Raw genomic sequence first — 24,273 nt, forward strand, 5'->3', positions numbered from 1 at the left:
GAGAGCCTGATAAAGGACATTATTGTATCTAGCTTCCCTCCAATAAGTTTGCTTATTGTCCAAATCATTCCAAGAGGATACTATTTCTTCTGTTCTCCATCTGAGCTTGGCGCACTTAGAGGAAAGAAACACTCATGTGTGAATGCTGTTTGTCAACTTCAGTTCAGCATTTAATACAATCTTTCCTCAGCATCTAGCAGACAAACTGGGCCTCTTAGGCTTTAATACACTTTTGTGCAATTGGATTCTTGATTTTCTTATTGACAGACCGCAGTATGTGTGAGTTGGGACTAATATTTCTAACACCATTTTCTTGAGCATAGGTTCTCCTCAGGGCTGCATCCACTGTTGTGCACCCTGTTAACCAATGACTCTTGTGCCACCAACCATATTGTGAAGTATGCTGACAATACAACAATAGTGGGATTATTCAAGATGACAATGAGGGTGCTTACCAAAAGGAGGTAGAGGGTTTTGTGAACTGGTGTAATAAAAACAGGCTTATTTTAAATGTTGAAAAAACTAAAGAGATCATTGTCGATTTCAAAAAAGGCAGGCACAACCACATCTCTGTGTATAAATGATTCACTTGTGGAGATGGTTAGCAGAATCAAATTTCTGGATGTGCAGCTAATGAGTAGGCTGGCTTGATCACTCAATAGCGAGACACTGGTGAAGTGGACACAGAATCTTCTGCATTGTCTGCGTCGCATGAGAAAAATACCTCTTCCTTCCCCTGTCCTTACCACTTTCTATAGAGGAACAAACGGGAGCATCCTGTCATATTGCATTACAGTCTGGTTTGGGAAGCATTACTGTTTCAGACAGGAAGGCGATGCAGAGAGTGATGAGGATGGAGAAAAGACTATTGGCAGTTCACTCCCTTCTATCCAGGACATAGCATATAAGTGATGCTTGAGCAGGGTCCTCTGTATTGTCTCAGACGCTATACATCCTCTTCATGACCTGTTTTCTTGTTACCTTCTGGGAGGAGGCTTCATGGTGTCCGAAGCAGAACATCCAGATTCAGCCAGTTTGAATCTGGATCTGCTTCTTGCCACTACGTATTCAAGATGCACAGTGATTAATATTTATATGTATTTATATGTTAGGGTGTAGGTATATACCGTGTTTCTCCAACAATATGCCCCCCCATAGGAAGACCCAGCATATTTTCTAGGCATAAAATTAAATTAAGTCCCTCCCCCCAAATTTAGGCCTAGTTTAAAACATGTGAAATTGGGGGGGAAGGCAGGGGGGGAACTTGCCATTAGGAGTGCCCCGCGGGCAGCTACGCCTCACCATCAGCCGCTCCTAACACCATGGTGGAGCACGGAGGGCTCCCTTACCCCTCCCTTACCCGGGTTAGCAGGCGGGCGGCGTTGGCGTGGATGTCCGGCAGCGTTTCAGCTGCTTCTCAGGCCTCTGTAGCTTCCATGGTTCGCACCGGTGCTGGCGCCTCTCTCGCCAGCGCCATCTCCAACAACAGCGTCTGAGTCGCTCCCACTTTTCCCCCGTCCCCGAAACAACAGGAAAAAAAAGATTTTGAGGTACCTGGGAGCGCCGCGCGCTGCGTTTTGGTTTAATCCCGAGCGGCTGGGTGGGCGTGAGAAGAGCCAAGTGAGCGTCTCTGCTGCTGCTACCCTTGGTGCTCCAGCCTCGGGTTCTGCAAATTTGCGAAAGTCCAGGTGCGCAGTCCGTTCCTGCATTCCAGGCACCCAGGCCGAGCTGCAGCTGTCCTTCTCTCGCCAGCGCCGTCTCCAATAACAGTGGCAGCAGCGGCGGGAAGCGTGGAACTTACGGAGGCAGCTCCCCCACCCGGGAAATGGCTAAAACGCTTCCACGGTTCCCGCCGCTGCTGCCGCTGTTATTGGAGACGGCACTGGCGAAAGAGGGACAGCTGCAGCTCGGCCTGGGCACTTGGAATGCAGGAACAGGCTGCGCACTGGGACTTTTTCAAACTTGCAGAGACCAAGGCTGGAGCACCAAGGGTAGCAGCAGCAGAGACGCTCACTCGGTTCTTCTCACGCCCACCCAGCTGCTCGGGATTAAACCAAAACGCAGCACGCGGCACTCCCAGGTACCTCAAAATCTTTTTTTTCCCTTTGTTATGGGGACGGGGGGAAAGCGGGAGCGACTCAGACACTGTTGTTGGAGACGGCGCTGGTGCACGGGGGGGAGGGGAGAAATTAAAAAGACGTCCTAGCCATTTTTTCAGGGCTCAAAAAAAAATAAGGCTTGGCCTTATTTTGTGAGAAACACGGTATGTGTGTATATGTGTGTGTGTATCATATGATATATATACCATCATATCATATCTATATGTGTGTTATGTATGGTACACTTTTGAGAGCAGGCAACAGAATTTCATTTTTAATGTGTGCCAGTGTGCCCACAGTAAAAAATGACAAGGTTATCTTATCTTAGATGCTGCAACTATTGTAAATACATGCTGGTTGCTAAATCCTCAAATTCTGATCACGTGACTGTGGGGAATGCTGCAACAGTCATAAGTATGAGGACTAGTCATAAGTCATACTTTTCAGTGCCATCGTAACTTCAATCATTAAATGATCACAAGTCAAGGATTAGCTGTATGTCTATGGCATATCTGTGTGTACATGCTTATACATGAAGTTTTATAATACATGCTTTACAATTCCCCTTATTGACAGCTGTTTATATCACAGACCAAAACCATAATTTCCCTTAATAGTCATATCTTTTTCCTACAACTTAACTCCTGATGCAAATATTCCTTTTCCCCACAAAAAACAAGTAGTCCTCGACATACGACCACAATTGAGCCCAACATTTCTGTTCCTAAGTGAGACATTTGCTAAGTGAGTTTTGTCCAATTTTACAACCTTTCTTGCAACAGTTAAGTGAACCACTGCAGTTGTTAAGTTAGTAACACGGTTATTGAATGAATCTTGTTTGTCGTAAGGTCGCAAAAGGTAATTACATGACCCAGAGACATTGCAACCATCATAAATATGAGTCAGTTGCCAAACATTTGAATTTTGATACATGACCACAGAGATCCTGCAATGGCCGTAAATGGTCACAAGTGAAAAATGGTCACAAATCATAAGTCACTTTTTTCAGTGCTGTTGTAAGTTTGAACACTCACTAAACAGACTGTTGTCAGTCAAGAACTGCCTGTATTTCACACTTCTCATTTCTTTCCATCAGATTATAACTATATAAATTACAATATGTAATGCACAATCAAAACAGAAAGTAGTTCACCAGAGATAAAACTATAAAACTGCATCTCATTATAAATATATCTATACATATTAACAGTTTTAAATTGTACATCATCTAGTAGAAAGCAATTAAAATGAAATGATAGTAGGCAAATAATATTTTAAAGAGGAGATGAGATGTGGATAATCTCTTACCTTGTAATATTTTGTCCCAGATTCATTTTGAAATAGCGTAAGACTTTTACTGTCTAACCTCCAGTAATGCCTTTTTCTCTGCAACAAAGTACAGTTACGGTTTATAAAGCAACTTTTCATTTCTTTTGTATAACTGCCCATTTTAAAATCAAACTCTTAGCAGCTAAATATGTACATTTATATATGCAACATATAAACTATGTACAGACACTATTTACTAGAATCAATTTCAAAAGTTTCAACAGTCCTGCCTGTGTTTGGATCCTTTTAAGAAAAATTATAATCTGTGTTACAATATTCCTAAACTAAATATTCTTAAACATTCTTGAACTGATGTAGAAAATAGTTATTAAATAAACACAGAATTTGAACAATTTCCTTGTATTGGCTATGCCATTTGTATTGGCTATGCCACAAGGAGCTAAACCCAATTCTTAATCCAAGGCAACAGCATTAGGTATCAGCACCATGGTCACAATGCTTTGCAAAAGTCTTTATGTGATACAAGAAAGCCATTATATGCCTCAAGATTATTATTTTTTTAGCATATGGCAATGATACATTAGTCAGGACACTATAATGCTAATAGAGTAGTTATTTGGCTGCCTAAGATTGACTGTTCCATTCATGCTCGCACCCTTTCCAAGATGCACCATAGGGGGTGAGCTAGTTTCACGCCAGAAAGAAAAACAAACAGCATCCAGTAGTATCATCTGGAGCCTTTTCCCTCTGTCAAAGTCACCTGGCAAACAGCATTGCATCCATATTCCACCCCAGAAGGGATCTGACCATTTGCACAAAACACTGGCTCATCTTCCCACTGAAGTGGTACCTATTTATCTACATGCATATAACATGCTTTCAAACTGCTAGAGCAAAAACAATCTCCAAGTCATGAAGCCACTGAGCTACCGTGCTTCAAGAAATGATTAGATACAAAACTTTTCTATTTTGTATACCTTATCTTATTCAGAGAATTTGATGGGGAGATCCAGATTGGTCTCCACTTGTAATACTGTCTTTTTCCATCTTGTCTTTCAATTTTTATCTTTCTGTAAGAAATAGTTCCATTTCTTGAATGGAATATGAAATGCCCTGCATTTGGAAATACAAAGTTTTTCACCAAGAAGACAGCTTACTACTTACCAGGTTGTCCCGACTTGTGTAGTGAACCATCCATCCTTCTTTTACCATTGTACTGCTCTTCCTCTTTGTGTGTTTGACCGATTGTACAACTCTCATTAATGGAATGTTATTGCTTGTGGATGGGCTATTGAAGAATAATAAATTGCACAATCATTTATCATCCCAGAGGTGCAGCAGACACCACTAATGTCTAAATAATGATCTTCTATAGTCTGCAACATAGCATGTTGGGCTGGAAGCATCTCTCTGATCATTCATTTCATCTACTTCATCAGCATTCAGCTTGGAATGAGTGTACAATCTCTTTGGCTACTTTGTGCAATCAGGACAAGCTTGCCCATGACCTGAAGACCTCTTTCTATTTCCAATATTGGGCATCTTTGCATTATATGATCAAAAGAGTTAAAATATCTTGCTAGGATAAAAGGCTGTTATGCACTATTTATGTTCACAAAATGGTGTATAAACTAAATTCCAAAAATTTCTAGTCAAAGGATTTACACTAACTTAAAAAAAACAATAAGGCAGAACTCCTGTATAAATGAGAATAATTTCATTGTATTCAACTTTCCTTTGCATGGCAAAACAAGCACTATAAAGTTCTATTCTACATGAGACCCAGCGGTCACCTTCCATTTCTACAGTCACAGCAGGAGAGCATTCTGTTCTGTTTGTTCAAGCCAAGCCCTACTTACACATGGAAAGGATTTAAAACACATAGCAGATAAAATGAACTTTTATTTTAGATGAAGAGACAGTACTTTTGTGAATGTTATACAGTAGAATCAACTTGCTGTTACAAACTTTCTGTTTTCACAATGTCATTCTGAAAAATTAGTTTTTATTATTACTACTGTATAATTTGAAATAAATTTCACAATATTCCTTTTATATGGCCATGTAATAATTATAAATGAACAATTTATCCAAGTACAGTCTTATTCCAGGAATTACACTTGCACCTCTACCTTTTTAATAATAATTTTAGAGCAAATTAGTTGCATTACAACCTGTACACGCATATAAAGAGTACAAAAAACTTTTTTTCAATTTGCATCTATGCTCCTTTAACCTGACTTAACAAGACATACATTCATTGTAAAAACTGATTCCTTACATTTTCTTCCAAATTAATTTACTTGCATTAGGAATGACTTTGAACTGGAATCAGTATAATAAAATGGTCATATAAATCCAGACCACATTTTCCATGGCTTACCCAGTAAAAAAAAATATTTTTCATGTTGTCTCTTTTATTTCCACATTGCCTCTTTTAATGAACTATTTTTTGAGCCTCCTTATTGGTCAAAAACCACCTAAACAAAAGTGTAAATTGCACAATATGTCTATAATATCAGACTTAGAATCCTGGAAGCAGAGGATGATGTGCAAGGATGTATTACATGTGTATCCCAAGTGCAATATCTTGATTTCACCAACCTGATAGTTTTTATAGCCTCTTCATCTTTGTCTCCATCAAGATCTGTTGGATCCATAAAAAACATTTTGTCTTCTGGAGGAGATGGTTCTTCCACATCATCCAGTCCTCTCCCAACATCACTATTCATTTCACTGCTATCAACCTCCATTGGCATATCAGTATCTTGGCCTGGGCTAGCTGGTTCTTCTTCCCATAACAACAAAATATTTTTAAATTCACAATTTTACAGTTCAATATATGTAAAATATATTAAGAAATATATCACATTCATACAATTTGAATTAAGTATCTATCTTTATGTACTAGGCTTATGGAAAAATCCCCAAAACTCAGCAGAACAAGCAAAAACTTTGGGGCCAAGCTTTGTTTTGCAACAATACATCTTGCATGTAGGTACTTTCAGAAACAGGGCACTAATTCTCCATTAGTGGAAAGTTGGCATAAGTATAGTTTCCATCACTTATGCCAGGTGACTCTTACCCTTCTGATGCAACATCATGACCAGACCTTTCCAGGAAAGGGTGTGGACAGGATGACAATCTGAGAACAGAACTCCTTCTATACCTGGTTCAATGCCCACATATCGAATTAAATTTGGTTTCCTGTAGCCTCAATCGCACCAGGTAACCAAGGATAAGCAGTCCTCACTTCCAACACATATGAATATATAAACACACATAAACAATTCTCCCTTTTGCGAGCCACAGAAATCAAGCTACATAAAGTACATTTGAGAACAGTGCTTTAATCTGCTTCAGAAAAAGGCTGTCTACATGTCAACTATAATTTAGCTGTTTCCTAAATGATATTTAGGAAATACCAAATTGAGGTGACATGAGACAGCATTCTATACAAATTTTTACATTAAAATTAAGTTTGAGAAGACAATTCTGTAACCGTGGAAAGGATACTCAGTGATTAGTAAGACAGAAGAATTAGCATGTTGCCAATCAGCATTTTATCTTGTTGTTGTTGTTGTTAATAAAGGAATGTTTGCTACTCAGATCTTTAGGACAATATGGAGCATAAATGTATATATGTAAAACATATTTGACACTTTATGTAAGATACAGATTTAAAATGTTACATAAGATAAAAAGTAAGATATGACTATGATGGAACCTGCCCAATAGGGATGCATGTTGCGATTGCCTTGCTTAATGGCCCCACCCCTTGCTCTCCCTGATAAACAAACTGAGCATCGTTAAATCGAGCAGAGGGTGTCCCAGAGATGGGAGAGGCCCCAGGAAGCCTACATAGGCCCAGGGTTGCCTGCCTGGGCCTTCCAAGGCTACCTTCTGAGGCATCTCATGCACTGTTTCTTGCCCTTCAGGGTACCCACAATCCTTCAGCTTTCCCATCCAGTAAGCAAGGGGAGATCAGGCAGGTCAGTGTTTGCAGTCTTCAGCCATCAGCCTTCTGACAGACCCATCCTCATGGCAAACCTATGCTATTTTGCAACAGGTTCTGTTTTTGTCATACTGTAGAGATTATTTTTTTAAGAAGCTTCCATTCTTTTTAAAGAGGCTTCATTTGTTTGTGGAGTTTATGGAGCTTCCTTAAAAAAGGGAGCCCTTTACATGTTTATGAAAATAACACCTGCTTCGCCACAAGGCCAGGTTTGTAAGAAAGTAGATCCTGTATTGGCCTGGATCCGTCTCTCAGAAGCTGCAAAAGCCAGAAAGCTGAATTAGATGTTGCTGGGCTCAGGAGTAGGCTGAGCCCTGCAAGTCCTTGGAAGGGAAAGAAACTGGAAGCTTGCAAGCTCCAGTCAGCTTGATCTCCCTTTGCTTGCTGGAGTTTGCAAATTCCAGATGGCCTCATCTCTACGTGGAAAGGCAGCTGGATACTTGCAAGCTCCAGCAGATTCGTGCCCACTAGAACTGACCTGATCTCCCTTGGATGGAAGGACCCAGTGGGATGGGATGGGTATATGAGTGAGCACTGCAGCATCCCTGTAGTCAGTCACAATGGCAAAAGACCATTTTGAAACTGGGCCATAAGTAACCTTTTGGGAGTATGTCATAATAACTTTGAACAATCGCTATGTGACTGGTCATAATTTGAGGACCATTTGTAGTGAGTATTCCTCTTCAGGCCAATTTAAAAGAATTAGGCAAGTATTCATTCTAATAACCCTTGTAAAAACTTCAGGCATTGCTAAAAGCAATGTTTTGCCTCCAATGCTGATTTCTTTCTAGTTGTTCAGGTAGTCCTCGACTTACAACCAGTTACTTAGTAATCGTTCAGAGTTGAAGCAGACCTCCCAAAGTTACTTACAATCCAGTTTTGAAATTATGGTCACTGTAATGCCCCTATTCTCCTTCCCCAATGTGAGGTCCAGAACTCCAGATATCTACTGTACAGAAAGTAAATGGGCAGTGGGATGGAAAGGAAGGTATGGACCTAGTGGGGTGGGAAGCCAGATCAAGGCCTGCAGGAAGTGGAGCACAGGGTGCTTCAGAGAGTGGGGAGAGGCCTTGGGAAGTCTTCCAAGGCTCTGGGAGCACTAAGCCTCCCAAAGCCTCACTGCCCCTGAGGCATCCACACTGGAGAGATAAGGGATAGGGATCATTAAGTGAGGCAATCAGATGGACTTCTCACTTAATGCAGTCGCAATTTGTGACCATAATGAGCAGGCTCCATTATGGTTATAACTCAAGAACTATTTGTATGAATAAATTCTTTCACTATGCTTGTCTAACAATTTTGGTATGTGCAGAATATGGAAAAGAAGTGCAAAGAAAAGCCATGCATGTATATCATAACCCAAAGTTATGTTTCCAGCAATACTTTACAAGACATATCTTACCTCCATTGAAGACTACTTCTCCCAGACAATCTTTAGGTACTTTAGAGGCACAGCGTTTATGACAATTAAATCTGCAATCTAAATTAAGGGGAAACTTTTGTTTATGTATGTATTTATTATTTTTGTATAATCTCTTTGAAACCTCTTTTTGAAGTCACTTTTATTTATTTTCAGGACGTATTTTTAAAGTAATAAGAACATTCAAATAATTCTTTGGATCAAAGCTGCATTTTTGACATAAAGCTGTATGTACTACCATTGCAAGGTTATTTTAATTTAATTCAGTCATTCTAACTGAATGAGACTGATGAGAGCTGGAGCACTCCCAAGAAGATATCTTAAAATTAAGATCTAGCACGGAAGTAGAATTATCAATATCTAAACTGCAATTAAGAAAGTGAGTTGTGAATTCTCAATCTACCTGTTTCTTTGTCAGCATCAGACATGGTGCTAAGTGTATTTTACAATGGTATTATGCATATTAAGATTTTAACCAGGATTTGAAATCATAAACATTTTTCGTCCTTGTCGAAATACTAATAGTCTTTTATGATCATAATAAGTTTAGGCAAATAGGGCAGAAAGAAGAAGACTAATTACAGGATAAATAACACTATCTATACTGGATTAATTTTGAATCTAATAAGTTTAAAAAGTAACCAAACATTCACCAGGTAATACTAACCAATAAGGAATTTCTTGCAGGTAAATGATTCAACTAAGAAGGGAATATTATTCATCAACTGTATCCAGTATATTCAAACAGCAAATTGTTAAATGGAACAGAGCCTTCCATAAAATTTCTGTCATCTTATTTATATAGCTTCTTGTTCACCATACCATTCTAACCTGCTTATTCAGCTTTAATTTTATAGTTAGAAAAGCCTTTAAAGTCTTGATAGTTGACATTAACTTTCAGAAAAAACACTTGCCTTTACACTGCATTCCTTGGCGAAAAAGGCCTTTGAGCAATCGCTTGCAGTACTGACATATGGTGGGTCGAGTGTAGGAATGAACAGCAAAGGTATGTGGGACTTTCACCCGGCAAAGAACCATTTTTTCCATCCATATTGGACGTCCACTCCATGAAGGAATCCTTTTACTAGGTTCTGGATGGCAACGCTGCAACAAACAAACAAAAGCCTTCAACCCTCCGTGGCCATGAATAACCCTAGACCAATCACTCTCTTTTAGCCCAATCTATCTCACAGGGTTGTTGTAGGGAAAACAGAAGGAGGAAGGTGTGTTGGATATGTTCACCATGAGTTATTTGTACAAAGGCAAAATAAAATAAATAAAAATAAACTCATGAATAAAGACAACTCAGTAATAACATACTTTTTGCTCTAGATTCCAACCATTCCTAACTCCAAAATATTTTCCCAGCCTCCTCCCACAGCAACAGACCAAGAAATTAGATCAAAATCTAATCTAATACAGGTAGTCTTCGGCTTACAACCACAACTGGGACAAAAACTTCCATCACTAAGTAATGTAATTATTAAGTGAGCCATACCCAATTTTATAACCATTTTGTTGCAGTCAATTTCAGTTTCCCCCATTCCCTTTGCTTATTGGAACATGGCTGAGAAGGTTGCAAATGGCACTCGGGTGAACCAGGGAAGCTGTTTTATCCATCGGGAATAGATGCTAATTGCCAAACACCCAAATATTGGTCACTAACCACATGGATGTTGTGACAATTTTAAGTGCAAGTACCAATCAACATTCACTTTTTTCAGCTTCGTCATAGCTTTCAACAGTAGTTAAACAATTGGCTATAAGTTGAGAACTAACAGTAGAACAATGTGTCTACTACAACACTATTTCTACTTATGGCTGGAAACAATACCTCTATGTGAAAATGTTAGCATGAATTGACGAAAGGGACTTTCAACATTTGTCAGCATTTGTCAGGCAGCCATTTCTGCCTCTTTTAAATGCTTCCATTATTACTTTAGTTGAGTTTATGCCCATATTTTAGCAGTACCAACAGGCAAACAGGAGTCCACCAAATTTTGAGAAACTCTCTTCTTCCTGTGCACACTGATCTTCCTCATCTATCAATTGGCAGGCTTAAATCCAGGAAGCCCTCTCTGGCACTCGCGCAACAGCTGTCTAACAACTTTGACATCAACACACAGTGGAAAGCCAAATGGGCTGCTGAACACCCAGATACAGGCAGTTACATAGATGACCCTACATAAAAGGTGCCAGGTTTTGACCTTCCTCGCCAGCATTGGTCAACTCTGAACAGGATCCATATCCAACATGGTGTCTGCCAGGACTCATTGATTAAGTGAGGCCTTGTCTCTACCCCTCAGTGTGACTGTGGTGCTCCTTGACAAAATATCCATCACAAGTTCCATATGATTAAGGAGAACAGGAATTAGGATTATGTGCTTTAGGTAATAACAGTATATTACCAAATTGATTTTAATTTTTCTTTAATTCTTCTTTGAAAAGAAAAAAAATTAAATACCTCTTCTATGGATGTAGATTCAGTTTGTACAGATCTTGGGACAGAAAGTGCAGTTCCTGGTAAAGACACATTAGATAGCCGCCTTTTTCTTACCCCACTGCAGTTATTTGGAATCTTAAAAGCACATCGCTTGTGATAATTTAATCCACACCCTAATGAAATTAATACAGGGTTATTAATACAGAGAGGGAGAGCAAAGGAGAAGATAAACAGACTTTTACTGATGATGCTACACATTCTCTAGGATTCTATTTCATGAAAGACAGATTAAGTGAAATATATGGTAAAGATAACACATTTTTAAACAACTGAACCAACACCTCTAACATTGCCATGATCATGTAATTAACAGCAGATCTCTACAATGCATGGAATGTTTTTGGCCTGAATATTTGCTTTTCTGACCGCACTTCACCCTGGCTAAAGCTGGAAAACAGTGCCTGTTATGCAATTCAAACTGCTGCTGATTTTCCTCAGTTATTTCCCCAGCAGATTATCTTAACACTGCACTCCTGAATATTAGAACCACCAGATTAAGGTACAAACTAATGAATAGGCCTTTGGGTTATTAATGTACCTGTGCATTAATACATCAGAAGAGGTGCTTCAGAATTATCAAGGGAAGTATACTCTATATGCACATTGAAAGAAGTGCAGGAGTGCATACAAAACACTTTCAAATGATTAAAGCAACTGAATTTTTTTTTAGACTTCAACAGCTGCTTCAAAAGCTGTTCCCAACTGTCCCCAGTCTCCCACTAATAATTTACCCAGCACTCATTATTAATAACTTGATAATGATTAGGAAATAGACATGTGGAAAGAGTTTTTCATTCTAGATAACTTATAAATATATTGAAGTACAAAAAAACCATAAAATATTTACACTGATAAATCCTCCCACACTGTATTATCTCATTATTTCTAATATTGGACCAACATGGCCTTTTGCATACACTTAGACTAGACCTTCTACAAGGAACTGAAACATTTATATAGCATCATAAATCTTCTTACTAGATAAGAAATTCATGTATGAAAAGAACTATTAACTCAGATTATGGCATGCAAATGGCGTGCTTTTGAAAAATCTATGTAATACTGCATCTGGGAATTTAGAACAGAAACATTGTTTATAACACTCATTGTTACTAACTGACTTACCTTCACATTTCAGTCCTTGCCGTACCAAGCCCCAAAGCATCTCTCCACAATAATCACAAAAAGTAGGGGCCTTATAGGAATGAACGTAAAGCATGTGAGGTCGAATCTGGAAATCCTCAACTGTAGCTAATGCTTTAAAAATACATATATAAAAAAGAGTATGTTTTAATGCCTTCCTGAATACTGAAGTACTAAAAAAAAGTGAATATAATGCCTTAAATGCTTCAAGACCATGAGACAAATACCTTTGTCAGCATTCCTGTTTTATGAGTTGACAACCTTTACATAAAATTTAAAATTAACATTTTCAGTATGGATTTGACTATGAAATTTTATACTGTTTAAAATATAATCGTCCACAAGCCTCAGAAGTAAAAGCCTACTGAGGTCCATGACATTAGGTCACTACAGTAAATAATCAGGATGAATCAATTTCCAATTTTAAAAAATGTATTTTTATGTTTTCATCTTTAATATTCAATTCCATAAAATATTTCATCAACTCTGCAGTGGGAGAGGATTTAAAAATATTTATATTACAATTTATTAATTACAATTATTCCTAACATGAGGATTGTACTGAAAACAAATATTCTTACCAGACAGAACAACCTCAACAAGATCGCCTTCCCGTATCTCTTCTGCTGATGTAATTCGCTGTAAAATATTTTCTGAGTTCAGATCATGGCGGAATAGGAGAATTTTATCATACATGCCAAAAAAACCACATTCCGGGAACTGCAACAACAAAAAAGCAAAAATCTATATTGAAATGTACCATAATTTACTATGCCATAATTTATTATTTTAACATAAAATTGTTAAAGATGTTGCCTAACATAATCACAGAAAACAAAACTGTAAGCATTTGTTGCTGAAAAACAGGTCATTCTGAAGTCATATTATAAGTTTCAACAAAAACTGCCTAACATTACAAGTTTCTAACTGGATCATTGAGGCACTTTAAAAAATTACAATTTGCATATTTGTTTATTAAAAAATAAATTTAAAGATAACGGGCTTTTCTAACTTCAAAAATTTGAAGTGAATAAATGGAAATTATTTTTTCATTCTGAACTTTGTTGATGTTGTATGCAATAAAGCTACTGAATATATACATTCCACTTCAATAAGCTAATTAATCTTGACACGTGTACAGTGTTTAGTTTTAAACAAAAGAAAGACCTAAACAAAAATATTGTGTTGATTAATATATACATACCTGTTAAATAAACATCAAATACATTTTAATCTCTTGTGAAATAGCCAACTCTAACATTTGTGTACTTATGTTGAGAATAAGGCAAAAACCAGTTAAAGATGCATAAATATACGTTGGAAATGACTATGTGATACACCAATTCAAGAAGGGCTAATCCTTCCTGGATTATAAAAGAAACACATCCTGAGAATTGTCTGGCCTTTCTTGTAAATGAGATTTCTAAACTACAAGATATTTTTGCTTCATTTCTTCATTTTTAGGTGGATATAATGCATGTTTTATACCTTACCATAATTAACTATAAATGGGAAAATGAATGTTCAAATGCTGGACGAAAGGTACTGGATGGTATATATGATCTGTTGTGATGAATGAATGTTCAGAGAAATGAAAATGGCTATGCATGCTTCTATCTATCTTGTTATATGGAATTGAGAGATGTTAAAAAGGAAAGTTGAAAGCAGTAGGAACAATAATTAAATGTATGAGATTAAAAAAAAGAAATAGGGTTAAAATGAATCAGTGCTGAATGAATGTAGACTGAATATAATAGTATTTGATCAAGTACAATGTTGTAAGCAGCCCACTTGACAGTCGCTTGACAGTAAGATGGGCAGCATATAAATTTAATAACTAACGCATACATACATATGAACATTGAGCTGATTTGTTCATATATAGAGAATGAAGACTGAATTACAAAGTAAATATATGATGGATAAATGAACAGTTTGAGAATGAAGACTGACATAGTTATGGTTGAACAGACATGATGAGAACCTCGAAAAGAAAGAAGCAGTTAAAGAACAAAAGATCAAAAAAGGGATGTGGTAGAAGAAAAGTAATTTGGAGTTCCCTTTCTTTTCTTACCTCATGTCTTTAGTGTCTTTGGCTTGCTATTTGTTACTCCACTTCCATGCTTTGTAAAAGTGTAGTCATCCCACAGAAATTGTCAGGTAGGCAGTTAGGTATGCTTACACTTCACACTCAATACCCTACTATTCTGTTCACAATTCATAGCAAAATATTCCTGAAATTTTATTTTGGTATTATCTGTGTTCTTTTATTTATTTAGGTAAAGATAATTTCTCAAAACTGATCTCATCTGCTTTCTTTGTCCTTATCAAATATGCATGTTTTGGCATTGAAAATATTTTTCTCCTGCACCAATTCATCACAATGTGTGACATTACTAGATTTATGAAATAGCACATAATAAAAGGATCCAAGTATCAATAGATTAAGCTAACTACCAACTACAGCATATTTTATGACAAGCTGAATTCCTATATAAATATTGAAAGTGTTTAGTGAAACATTAAAAAATAGCTATAAGTGTTTAATGAAACATTAAAAAATAGCTATACTATAGTACCCTTCCATTTTCTGATTGAAGGTCACCACTGCCATTTTTTTTAACTGTTTTAAGGCTTATCATTAAAATGCTCCACTTTTTGTAACACTGCTTCTAGCTTATTACGGAGGCTCTATTAACATTAATCAGATCCCAGAGTTATCATCAAGTGGTAACCATATAATATTTATAATCGGATTTCAAACATTCTGAAATTGCTTGTTTCAAAATTCTATTTGAAGATGTATGTGGATTCAAGCAATGTGGCCTTTTGCAAATGACAGAAGGAAATTTTGTCATTCTGCAAATTTTCTAAGTAGTATCCAAACTTTTTTGCTATGGCACTCAGTGTGCTGATAACCACCGGGACCACTGCAGCCAGTTTATGCCATAATCCTTAAATTTTGATTTTCAGAACTTATTATTTTGTGTTCTTCTCTAATTCTTTGGCACTCTACTATCCCGATATTGCCATATAAATTATTCACTTTCCTTTTTTTAACTACAATTACACTTGGTGTGTTATGAGCCAAGACTTCATCAGTTTGTATTCCTAAATCCCACAATATTTAAACTTGATCATTTTCAAATACTTTTTCAATTATATGTTCCTACCAATTTTTCATTACTGGCACATAATTTTTAAAAATGCTCCAGTGAAACATTTTGGTGACTGTGTTCCATCATTTGTAATCAGTTCCTTTGATCTTTCATGAGCTGAATATATAATCTATTGTTTCTGCTGCTTCTTTACATAATCTGCATTTTGAAACATTTGTTGACTTTTCAATTCCAACCTTGATTGCATTATTTCAAATAGCATGCTCTTGTGTATCTAAAATCAGATCTTCAGTTTTTTCAATGTTCCAATTGTAAGCCATTACCAGATTTTTATCTTTATCCATTTTCCCCTTAATATTTTGTAGAAATTGATCATATAATGCTTTTGTCAGATTCTCAATTTCTGCAGGGCAGGTATGAGTATCAGTATTATAGAGATGTAATGCAGTGAAGTCATCAGTTTTCTTGTTTTTCAGTCCAAACTGTCCAGTTCAGTTTGTGTCTAGTTAATAATTCCAGCAGCCTACATATCACAAGTATGGCCGAGGTATTGGTGGCTTTGATGGTGTTTCCACCATTCAGTTTTATTTTTAGCAATTTTCTCACTCTTTGGATGTATTCTTTACTAAACATATTTTTAACTTGTGCATGCTTGATGTAAAATGCCAAGATACTTGTAGGCTTTTTCCTGATGGTTTAGTCATTCAATATTTCAATTCAATTACTATTTGTGATTCTTACCCCTCTTTATTCCTACTGTAGCACATTTGTCTAGCCCAAATTATATTGCTATATTTGTGCTTAAAATTCTTAGTGTTTCTCAGTTACTGGATTTCAATTTCTGATCTTCCTTAAATCTTTAGAATCATCCATATAAAGCAAATGCAAAATGTTATTAGCATTTTTGCCATTTGACAGACAAGATTTATTTTCTTCAAAATCACTGAAAATGAGATCCTAGCAATGACAAAAAAATCACCCTGCATCAGGTGCAAACAAACAGGTCCACGTGTGTAGAGTTCAAACCTTGCCTTAGTGTGTTTACATAATGAGTTCAGACTATTCCCCCACTTGAGACCGCCTCCCAACCAGGATGTTGATCTTCCATACCCTGCAAGATGTCTCTTCTAATGCTGACATCAACTCTGTCTTCCTCTGTTCTATTATTTTTTCTACATACCTTCTAACATTTTTATACACATTCTAATGTTTAATTCTAATGACAACAATTGTTTCCAAACATTTGATGATCCAACTATCTAGTAATGAATCAAAGACCCTTTTATCATCATTCCAGACCATATGTAAATTAACTTATTGGCTTTTATAATTCTCCAAAACCACTTTATAAATCAGAAGTTGATCTTTTGTATCTACTTTTCCTTTCTATTCTACCAGAAAGATGTTATGTTCTTGTAAATAATCTTGGATGTTCCAAAGGTGCATCTTACAAAAGGCAATTAATTTTTTTGTTTTGTTTTTTCCTTTGAGAACATTTCACTTCTCATCCAATAAGCTTCTCAGTTCTTGGATGAGAAGTAAAACATTTTCAACGAAAAAAACAAGAAAGTCCAGATGCCTTTTGGAAATAGCACCTTTGATACAACCATGACCTGGATGATTGAGAATCTTCAAAGATAATCTTGGATTTTGTTCATTATTATGCCTGTGAGTAACTTAAACTTATTATTGATCTATGATTTCTGGGTGGTGTCCCTTTTGCAGAGTATTTTTGAATTAGGAGTATGTTTTGCCAGTTAATAATCTGTTGCTGATGACTCTTTTATGCAATACTTCATTAAGCTGTGTAGGTATAACTGGATGCAAGGTAGTCAGATATTTGAACCAAAAGCCATGCAATTGATCATTTCCAAGAGGTGTTCAGTTTTAATCTTTTTCACTCAATTTTTCACTATTTCTGTTGTTTTATAAGGTCTTTCAATTGATGTCCAAAGTTTCTTCAAGTTTTCTGGTTCTAAGTCAACATTTTATAATAGACTTGTCTTGATTACTTACATTCTTCAATATTTCCACTTTCTTTTTTTTAATTATTTTCATCTGATCTTAATTTCCTTACTTTGACCTCCACTTTGGGATTAAGTGTGACTTTACTTGTGGCTTTCTAATTTCAATACCGAGTTCTTCTGTAACCATCACTGCTGTCTTTTAGACAAACTGACTGGTCTGTTCGACAGATGTAATTTTAATCCTTACAAAAGCCTTATTTTCATCCTTCATTATAGGTACCAGAACATATGAGGAAATTACTTTCAAGAAATTATCAGTACTTTCTACTGATAATTCTGAATATGCCATAATCTTCTCTTCTAATTCTTCCTTTCAGGGTATCAGTTCATAGGTTGTTTCAATGCAGGCCTATACTGGTTCTGTTGCCATTATTTCTTCTAAGCTACTATTTCTATAATTCACATCAGTTGTTCCCTTTATATTTACAATTATTCTTATCAGAGTTTCTTATACTATTGTTTTGGAGTCTTTCATTTTCATATATTTTTTTCTGAATCTCTATATTCTATTTTTAGTAATGAATCTCCTTTGATCTACTAATTGTTGTTCAGTGATATTTGAGACTGGGAAAATTATTTTCCAATGTTCAAACATTTGCTTTAAGTATCCCTGCTTTGTTGCTTCCAATTAATAATATGTGATTATGGCACAATTTTCCAACAGAGTATTATTTTGTCTAATCTGTTGTTCTTTCAGTAATCCTACAGAGCTAGGCCCTGATTGCCCAGCTATAGTTTCTGAGTCCCATTGCCCACTTGTTGACAACTACCTAGGAACTTTTAACATCTGGCACTGTCCTTGTTGACCCAACTGATGACCGATCTAGTATAGAATTCTTTTCATCTTTTCTCACCATATTCTTTCAGTATAAATTTCAAGTCAGTTGTACATCCAGTTAGTTACCATGCCACCAGCCCATGTTTAATTTGCTAACCAGAATGTCATGTACTTTGATTAAATCAAGATATATTTTTTCTGTATTATTCTCATCAACTACTATAGAAATAGTCAATTATCAACCAATTAATTTGCCAAAATATATTATTGATAAATTCATGAGCAGTCCAGAATTTTAGCACTTACAGATCAATGTTCTTAATATTTGCTCAGAATACTAATTTCAAATTGATTTACCCACTATTAAGAAGAGACTGGAATGGTATAGGGTCTCCTGCTTGAGCAGAGGATTGGACTAGAAGACCTCCAAGGTCCCTTCCAGCTTTATTCTGATTATTATTATTAATTCCTTTTCCTCTTTTTGAACTTAGATATAACATTTAGTATTTCCAAGGATCTGACTTTCATTAAATGATATCTGCATTCCTCTTGTGAGGACATTAAGAGCTTGTAAAGATATGATATAAATCAAGAAGAATGAAAGGATTTCCTTATATTAGATATTATAGTCTTCTTTGAAAAAGTAGAAGGTAAGGCTAACAGAGGCTATATAATTACCCTCTAAGTTTTTGCGACTAATAATTACCAGAGTCAAGCATTTGATATGGGCAGCTATATAAATTCAATAAATAAACTTTTTAATTTAAATGAAATTATATCAGGATAAGAACTCTGAAAGTAAATTATAATCCAATTTATTCTAGAATTTAAAAAAAATTGTAACTGATTACCAACTATCATAACCCCAATTTCAAAATGCAGTCTCCTGACTTGCTATATTATAGAAACAATGCTTAATGCAATGCTCGAGTAACTTTTAAAATCAAAATCAACCATTACAATTGCACTCATACTTGCTGTATTTTGTTTTTATTAATAAAATTACACCTATATATCATATATCACAGCAATATAGGTGTAATTTTATATTTAAAAAATAAATTAACATTTAAAATTATTTTATATTCTCTTTTTCAATCTCATAAAATAAATTTTGATTCCTATGATTCTTATATTTCATTAAGTCATCAACTTTAGTCATCAAATAACACATTTAAAGAAAGTCACAAATATTGAGTGGTAGCTTTAGAAATGTAAGGATTGGATTTATAAGAAAAGATGAAAACAAGATAGGTGAAATCTGAAATCTCTTCCTTGCAGATGAGATACCATGCATTACAATCAAATAGACAACAATGGGAAACAGTTTCAAAGAAACAGTTAAAACAATAAGGAAATTCTCAGTCCAATGTAAGGAGAAACAGCTGTCATAAAAGTAAATATGATGCACAGAGAAGAATGATTTCTCAGAAGGGTAAGAAAGGCTTCTTTTAAAAAATTGAAAAACATTGTTTTAAATGGAAATCTGAGAAGATAAAGAAATTCCAAGCTGTTGTCCTCTTAGTCCTAGAAAAATTAGAGATTTTTAAGCATCTGCTCACTTAGGTCTTCATCTGAATTATATAGAATTATGCAGTCTACACAGCCATTTTGCTTTTTATAATAACAGAATACATAATAAACACCATCCAATTAACTACAAGTAGTCCTCAACTCATGACCACAGTTGAATCCAAATTTCCACTGCTAAGCAAGACAGTTGTTAAGTGAGTTCCGCCTTATTTTACAACCTTTCTTGCCACAGATGTTAAACACTGCAGTTGTTTAGTAACATGACTGTTAAGTGAACTTGGCTTCCTCAATGACTTTGCTTGTCAGAAGTTTGCATGACCCCAGGACAGTGCAACTTTCTTAAATACATGCCAGCTGCCAAGTGCCTAAATTTTGATCACGTGACCATGGGAATGCTGCAACAGCCATTAATATGAAAAATGGTCATAGGTCACTATTTTCAGTGCCATTGTAACTTTGAATGTTCTTTAAACAAATGGTTGTAAGTTGCAGACTACCTGTCTTTTAAACAGCTGTACATTTAAACATCTTCATGCAAAATTAGTTAGCTGGAGGGTGCAGCCAGTATTCTGACAGAGGAGCAAAGCAGATTTCAGGCACAAAGATCAATGTTCAAACAGGGTACTGTCTTGTATTTCCTCCCTCTGGATGTCTACAGAGATTCTCAGTATCCAGGTCATAGACTTTTACCTATGCAATTTGGGATGAACACCCTTCAAATGGTGTGGAAATATAAATCTCCAAGTGCTTCAACAAGCCTCTAAAAGGACGCAAATGACCAGCTGTCTGCGAGGAATATAAATCCTTCCATTTCCCTCCATCCAGTTAGAGCTGAAGAAGTTTTTTGGATGAGAAGTGAAATGACTTCAAAGAAAAAACAAGAGCGTCCAGTTGCCTCATGAAAAAGCACTTTTGGGACCTCCCTCTGGATATTCTTTATGTTGCCTTTATTGATTTAAAGGTACCAATCTTACTGTGATTCCAGGAGATAGGTTTTAGGCAAGACTGGCTACTCCTTTGCAGATCAATATCTTCTTTGCTTGATTATATATTTACATGAGATATTATAATGCTTGTCTATTATAGTATTTCAATATTTTTATCTTTTCTTCCTATCCCAAAAAGAGTGAAACAAGGATGTAACCCCCATTTTTAAAATTTGTTATTTGGTTTGACAAAAAAAAATGTTATTTGGTTTGACAAAATCTAAATTTCATCTGCCAAAGTTGGCCAATAGAACTGCTTCAGTTCTTCTAAAAGCTGATGATACAGTTATCCTGTCTATAGTTCAAATGATCTTAAGACAGACATCTAAGTCCTTATCTCTTATTGTAGACAGGAAAGACTTGTAATAAATTACTATAAATCAGTGATAGACTTTTTCCAAAAACTTCACCATTCACCACCATCAAATTATTTCTCTAGTGATCAAATTAAGGCATTTCAATAATTCCTTCAGCACCAGTTACGCACCCCATGATAAATACATTCAAACTCATCAGTCATATGCTGTGCAGCGCACAGATTTGCAATTACTCAGACTCAAGTTCACCAGAACTTGCCCAGCCCAAATTCTGAAGAATCTTGTTACAAACACCAAAGTCTCTCACTCGCTGTGATAAAACTAAACGCTGAACTAATTTTTACTGAAGTTCATATGTGGCACTGTCATCTTAATTTCCATCTCATATTACAGTAGTCCTTGACTTACAACTGATTGTTAAATAATGTTTGGCATTACAACAGTCTTAGAAAAAATGCTTTACAGCCCATAAAGCACTTCCAGCCATCCTAAAATGTTCCCCCAATCACATGAATGCATTTTAGATGCTTGGCAATTGGCTCATATTTGTGACTAGTTTCAGTCTCCCACATTTACATGACCAATATTCGCAATGCTTTTTGCCACTTCTTGAGGGGGGGAGATCATTCAAGAGAATAGATTCAGACTTATGACCACATAATTTACTTAATGACCACCCTAAATTAGATCTGGTCATGTGGATGTCACATCATATGAGTGCTATGATTTTCAACTGAAATTTCAGTCCCAATTGCAGTTCCCATCAAGGGCTATCTATAGTCTTCACTGACAACTTCCTACTACTAATTATCTTACAAGGGAAGAAAAGATATATATCAATCTCAAAATTTTCCAGCTTATCTTATCAATGTTTGACTTTGTTTAGTCACAGAAGTTGGAGCTAAAGCAATTTCTCTTCAACAATCTTCCTTAAAGGATCTGGGTTCTATGAAGTGGGCTTGCTTGAAATACTCTTTTCCCACGCTAATTATATAGTCAACATTTTATATTCTGTGAGCTTTTATACTTGTCTGGTTTCTGCCTTACTGACGTTTGAGAAATATTTTTGTTCAAAAGCAAAGAAATTAAATTGTTTTTCCATTTTCCATTTTTCCACTGATCTTTATTTATACAGCCAGCATGCTGATCTAATAACACTCAACCTAACTAATAGCTATGGTAATTCAGAAGAGGAGGCTATTCTCATCCATGTAAGACAACAGACTTTCTGCAATCGGTACAAGAGTTAATAAATTTTGTTCAATTGGCACTGTAGTTAGTACTCAATATTATAGACTGATGATATATTAGGGATATATCTTCTGTTTAAATTCATTTTCTGTTTTTCTGCATGAATCTAAAGATTTCTGTTTGACTGTAAATAAATAAATAACCAAATACTCTAATATCAATATTTTATATAAATATATAGCCATAATACTATTCCTTCTTGAGGTAAGCAAAATTACCCAAGCAAAGAGAAATAATACAATGGTAAACATTGCCACATATTTGCAATCTAGTCATATGTGAGTAAATGTTTTGAGATACAACGTTGTACATTACATTTCCTGGTGCCTTACAAATATTTCCTGATAGTTACACCATTTTAGGCTATGATGACATTGCTAAATATGAGCAGAAAAGATTACAATTAATGGAATTTTTATTTTATTCTTCAAAACAGTATTATTCTTACCAATAGGATCATATATGTTTTAAATTTGCCATGGGCAAATAGGCGGCAATATAAATTAATTAATTAAATAAATAAATAAATAAATAAATATCTGTATGGTTTTTAATAAAACACACATATAAGCTTTTTTAAATTAAGGCAGCTAGAAATTAAACAAGTATTATAATAGCAATTGTTATGCAGGAAATGAAAGCAGGATAAAACCCATAACTGAATCATGCCATGATTAATAAGCAAAGAAACACTTTCTCTAGGGAAAAGATTAAAGATTGGAAAAACTGTTCAATTTTCATCTACTATTTAAGTCTTTTGTAGGAGTCATCTTGTCAAATGAAAAAAAAAACATCTTTAAAAGCAGAAATCATAACTTTCTGTTGGGTCTTTAATTTAACAATTTGATACAAGTAAATCCAGAACATCACTGTTAGCTTTCACACATGCAGAGCAATAGTAAGATAGTGCTAAATTCTTAAAGCAAGATGAAAAAAAATCAAATAACTCAGCAGCATATCTTAAGGGAAAGGATATTTTTAGGTAATATAACAAGAAATCTTTAACAGAAGCATGAATAGGTTTATTAAAAGCCATGGAGCTTTTGAAGAAGTCAATTAACAATAGAAGACAGACTTTTCTGGAATGGCAGGATGAATCATGTGAGAAAAGGAGACTATAAAATAGAAAAATGCAGAATCAGATGAATTCTGGCAGTTCAAAGGATTAGAGTATATGAGACTGGATAAAAGGGAAGATAATAGAGAATACCACTTTAAGGGATGACAGAAGAGAGAAGAGGAAACATTAAAGAAAGCAGATAATAGAAAAAAAAGGATTATGGCAAATAATGAAAGGCAAGAAAAGTAACTATGTCAAAGAAAGCCCTTGTCTGAAATCCTTTCCCAGAATCTCAACATGCAGGAATCAAGCAGAGCTCTGGGAGTAGAGCTATGCCTCTAGAATTATCTTCTGTCAAGGGATACTGAAATTGCTCTCATTTTGCCAGCAGATTATTATGCTATTGTATTCTGATAGGTTTTAGACTCCTGATATACTGATCCATAACCTTGGAAAGCTTCCCTCAATTACCCTGGCTACATCCCATCACAGAAGTCTACCAATTGAGAGACAGTTTAGTGTAGTAGTTAACATGGAGGCTTAAAAACCAGGAGATTGTGAGTTGTAGCCTCCTCAGGCATGAAAACCAACCAGGTTACTTTGGGAAAGCGACTCTTCATATAATTGAAACTATTTTAATAGTGTTTGAGTGACCAACACTTATTTCCTGTTCTTTTTCCCATGAATCTTGAACACAATACATTTTCTATGTATCAGAAGATCCATGTAAAG

General features: G+C 35.7%; 1 protein-coding gene across 2 annotated transcripts in view; it reads right to left on the bottom strand.

Annotated features, from left to right (window-relative positions):
- The window catches only part of PRKD3 (protein kinase D3), a 47,242-nt gene that overhangs the window by 13,460 nt on the left and 9,509 nt on the right, over positions 1-24,273 (bottom strand). The window contains exons 3-10 of one of the 2 annotated variants that reach the window (XM_026669358.2): positions 13,052-13,190; positions 12,453-12,584; positions 11,289-11,440; positions 9,739-9,928; positions 8,807-8,884; positions 5,994-6,180; positions 4,554-4,677; positions 3,408-3,485 (exon numbers count right to left, since the gene is read on the bottom strand). In XM_026669358.2, the coding sequence (XP_026525143.1) occupies positions 3,408-3,485; positions 4,554-4,677; positions 5,994-6,180; positions 8,807-8,884; positions 9,739-9,928; positions 11,289-11,440; positions 12,453-12,584; positions 13,052-13,190 (1,080 nt within the window). The remainder of the gene's footprint in view (positions 1-3,407; positions 3,486-4,553; positions 4,678-5,993; positions 6,181-8,806; positions 8,885-9,738; positions 9,929-11,288; positions 11,441-12,452; positions 12,585-13,051; positions 13,191-24,273) is intronic. The other variant, XM_026669359.2, reaches the window with a different exon arrangement.

The sequence above is a fragment of the Notechis scutatus genome, chromosome 1, assembly GCF_049901735.1.
Source record: "Notechis scutatus isolate UNSWTSFEM ecotype Mainland chromosome 1, rNotScu1.2, whole genome shotgun sequence".
In the NCBI taxonomy this organism is placed as follows: domain Eukaryota; kingdom Metazoa; phylum Chordata; class Lepidosauria; order Squamata; family Elapidae; genus Notechis; species Notechis scutatus.